The 4,221-nt window shown below is 31.7% G+C and overlaps 1 protein-coding gene across 1 annotated transcript; it reads right to left on the bottom strand.

Moving 5' to 3' along the window:
- Positions 1–909: 909 nt before the first annotated feature.
- LOC111285764 (Galactose oxidase/kelch repeat superfamily protein) lies at positions 910–2,854 on the bottom strand. Its single transcript, XM_022875362.2, has one exon. It carries the CDS (start codon positions 2,430–2,432, stop codon positions 1,194–1,196), a length of 1,239 nt encoding a protein of 412 aa, XP_022731097.1. The 5' UTR covers positions 2,433–2,854; the 3' UTR covers positions 910–1,193.
- Between the last annotated feature and the right edge of the window lie 1,367 nt (positions 2,855–4,221).

Genomic DNA, 4,221 nt, shown 5'->3' with positions numbered 1-4,221 from the left:
GGATAATAGTTATGTTATACTAGATTTATATCTAAAGAGAAAGATAAGATTGTAAGGAAGATTAATCATCTTCTTGACATAAGATTGAACTTACATGTTCTATTATATTATTTAAAATTATATTGATAATTTAAATCGTATAAATTTTAAAAAAAGATAATTTTATTTAATAAATAAATTATCTTATCCTAATCATTACTCACATTGAACTTAAAATAAGATAACATTATTTAATATAATTATATTCATAATATCTTCTTTTTATTATATCCTATTTATAATTTTATACCCTAAACATGACATAAACTCACTTAATAAAAAAGGTCAAAGTTCAATTAAGCCCACCATGCATGAACAATTTTTTAAAAAACTTAAGGTATTAAAGTAAGGGTCAGGATGGCCCATGTACATTTTTTTAAGGAGACTATTACATACATAAAATTGAAGTATTACCTCTTTTTCAAGCTTTATTTTTCTTCAATTTAGTTTTTATGTTGTCATATATGTATAAACTATGAAATTTATGTAGTTATTAATTTATTATGTGTATATAATTTTTAACTTATTCTAATTGTGTATTTTTAGCTCATAATTGAAATAAAAGCACAAATTAATGTAGAAGTGCTAAAATTGAATTTATTTATATTTGTATAATCTAATGTTTTATTTTTTTTATATTTGATATTGTCAATATTTAATTTCTGATAAGTGAAATTAAAAATGTAATACTTTATTAACATATATTGTTTCACTTTTTAATTCTAGTATTAATTATAATGGAAACTTAAAATTTTTTTCTCTAAAAAAGTGTAAATGAATATAATTACTCCTACATTATCCTTGACATTTACAAAATTAGTCTATTTTTGGTCAATGTTAAATACATGCAGCTAACAAGAATATAGATAATTTTAAAATAAACGATTATCAAATTGCATGAACAAATAAATAAAGGCACCTGAATCTGGCGCCAATGACAAACCCAAAGTCCATCCAACAAAATTTTTTGCATTTACTTCAAAATTTTCAATCGAACCAAGAATCCAAGAATATAAATAATCAATATTTTATGTGCCAAATTTTGTTGCCTTTTTTTTCTTCTGCCATGTTACAAACAATCATTTTGTCTGCTTCTTAGACTACACAAATAACCAAAGCTTTTGAAAGGCACAAGTTAGCAGCAATTGTGCCAATTAACACTCAACACTCACACAGGCGGCGCGTCGTATAACCTCCGGCAGATCCGCCGCACGACCCCACTCACCACCGACAGTATCATATACCAAAACAAGCCCTTCCTTAAGACCCCTTTGGCTCCTTCCACTTCTTCTTAACAAGTCATCTATGCACCCAACAACTTGTACCAAAATTACTTTATCCCCAACCCCAACACAACAGAACCTCACTGTTCCGTCTAGTCTTATTTGAGTCGGCATTGGTGGACTTTTCATTCTACACCACTCTCCAAACCCTTCACCGCCCCCATCCCCACCACATTTCCTCCGCGCATCGAACCGCCAAAAAGAGAGTTCCACCGCGTGGCTTGCTAGAACATATATGTATCCGGCTACCGCACACGCTGCCACAACACAGCCGCCTCCTGGTACCGCCCTGCTCCGCAACCAGACACGCGCCTCCGCATCATACAAATCCATTGAACTTGCATAAACGTGAGCATCTGCCCCACCACCTCCATTTCCACACGCGCCATCGATCTTCAATCCACCAATCACGTAAAAGATTCCATCCACCGCTGCCCCTATGCACCCATAACGCCTCCTTTGTGAGTGAGCCACCACGCGCCATGTATCACTTTCTGGGTCGTATTCCTCCACGGCAGAGGCGGCTTTTGAGCCACCACCGCCAGCAACGTAAATTTTATTGAAAACGGCGGCGGCGGCGAACTTTTTGCGAGGTAAAAGCATGGGGGATTTAGGAATAACGTGCTGGGTCCAAGCGTTGTATCTAAGCATTGAATTTCTACCAATGATGTAAATTCTTGGTCCTATAGAAACGAGCCTTGGGATGCTGTGAAGTGAAGGATTGTTCATTGGAAGACATAAAGAGAGGTCCCAAGTAGCGCTATGGCTCAGCGAAGAAAGAGAGAGGGTGGCAGCAAAGACACCGGCGTCGGAGGCGGAGAAGGCGAAGACAGAAGGGTGGAGGAGGTGGAGTTGACGGCGGAGGAGAAGGAAGGATGGGGAGTGGAGAAGGTAGAACCAACGGCGGCAGACGAGGGAAAGGGAAGGGAGGGAAGAGGAAGGAACCCTGGAAAGGCATTCCAAGAGAAGGTCATCAGGGAGAGAAGAGAGGGTGAGAGAAACAGTGGGGTGAAGGTGTTGGGGTGTTATTATCAAAGATTTGTGATTGGGGTTAGGGAAACAGGATTTCATTAGCCATGAGAAATGGCGAGAATTGCAGCTTTCTGACATGGAAAATAGATTGGAGGAAACAGTGAGACAAGCAGATGAAGGATTTTGTAAGAGAGTTGCAGCAAAATTGAGTTGTTGCCTTGTATGGCTGGCTAGTTGGTAGTCTTTTATTTGGAAAAATGGAAATTGATGAAATGATAATTGTGTCAAGTGTGCAGACGGGGGAAAATGTCAAACAAATGGTTTGGCTTGTCTTGGCTTTCCCGCAAGGGTAGTAACATTGACAAGGAAACAGAAAGAAATGGATTTTATTTGGTTTAATGGGTAAATGAATTCTACCAAACTTCAAATTCAAAAGAAGATGAAGTTGGGCGTGGGATGTGAACATGATCCACCATCCATGAGTCAAGCAAGGAGTCCATTTTCATGAATTTTTTAGAAAGGCTTCCAATTTAAGGCTAATATAATTTCAGTTGTGTTAAATAGTTTGAAATTTGGAAAAAAAATGTATAAATAAGATAAATTTTATATGTTTTTTTTAGATTATTATTTAAATAATTATATTTTGAATAGATGTATTTATGAGTAAGATCTATCATTAAACTTGGTTTTTATATTTTTATATATTTTTAAATTAAAAATAAATAATTTTTTACAATATTCTAAATAAAATCAAGTATAAAAAATCATATTCAAAACTTAATTAAGAGACTAAGATTGCATTTGATACAATTGCAGCCTATGAGGTGCGGTTAGCATCCAAAACTATGTTTTTGTTATCCAAATGGGTCCAATAGTGCGTACAATTGGATTAAGTAACAGCGCCACGCCTTTATCTTTTTACCAGACCTTTTAGGTCCCACTGAAATTTAATTTCCCATTGCAATAAAAGTTTTCAATCTTATTATTTTTTAAAATTTTTATCCTCTATTAGTTAACCTTCCTTTTTTTTTATTTTACTTTTTTTTTTCAAAAATGTTAAATAATTTTATTAATTTAATATAATAAATAAATTTGATTATAATAAACTAATAAATAAATAAACATCTTCATAATTAAATATTAATTAAAAATAAATATTTACATAAATAATAAAGAAAATAGCATACAAATTTTTATTATATACAAATTTTAATTTAATATCTTTAATAATTATTTTTTATTCTCACTATAATTTATTTTATCTTCACTGTTATTTTTATATCTAAATATATATCTTATTATTGATTTCAATCTCATCATTATAATAATTAATCTCAATTTTATTATTATTTTTAATCTATCAAAACCAATGTCATTCTCTATGTAAATGGATTATAAATTGCTAGATCTAATGGACAGTTTGATCATGAAAACACTAATTTTCGGAGTCTTTCATATATGATATAATAATAATAATAATAATAATAATTAATAATATTATTATTATTATTATTAATCTCTTTGTTGTCCTAGGAAAATTCAGAAAAAGCTTTGATAGTCAAAGTTAAATAGTTGAAATTGATTGGAGAGAAGGCCCACAATTAGAAAGCATAAAATTTGGTTGAATTAGTATGAGTGAATGACCCTACAAATCCATCTTCATGATCTCACTCTTGAAACTCTTTTCATTGAGGGTAATCATTTGGTTCCCCCAATAATTTAATGATCTTACTAAACTACTGTCTATAATTAGGTATTTTTGCTAAGTTAATTTTTTTAAAAAATATTTAAATGATATATATAAAGTAATAGATAAATCAAGAAATAATCATAAACGATTTATTTGTAATTAATTAATTCATGACATATGAAAATATTGATATTAATATAATAACATAAATTTTATGACTTTTTTCTTCTTACTGTT

This window comes from Durio zibethinus, chromosome 6, assembly GCF_047325235.1.
Source record: "Durio zibethinus cultivar Kanyao isolate XHJ-2024 chromosome 6, ASM4732523v1, whole genome shotgun sequence".
Taxonomy (NCBI): Eukaryota; Viridiplantae; Streptophyta; class Magnoliopsida; order Malvales; family Malvaceae; genus Durio; species Durio zibethinus.
Note: the sequence above shows the minus strand (reverse complement) of the source record. Positions and strands in the feature narration are given on the sequence as shown.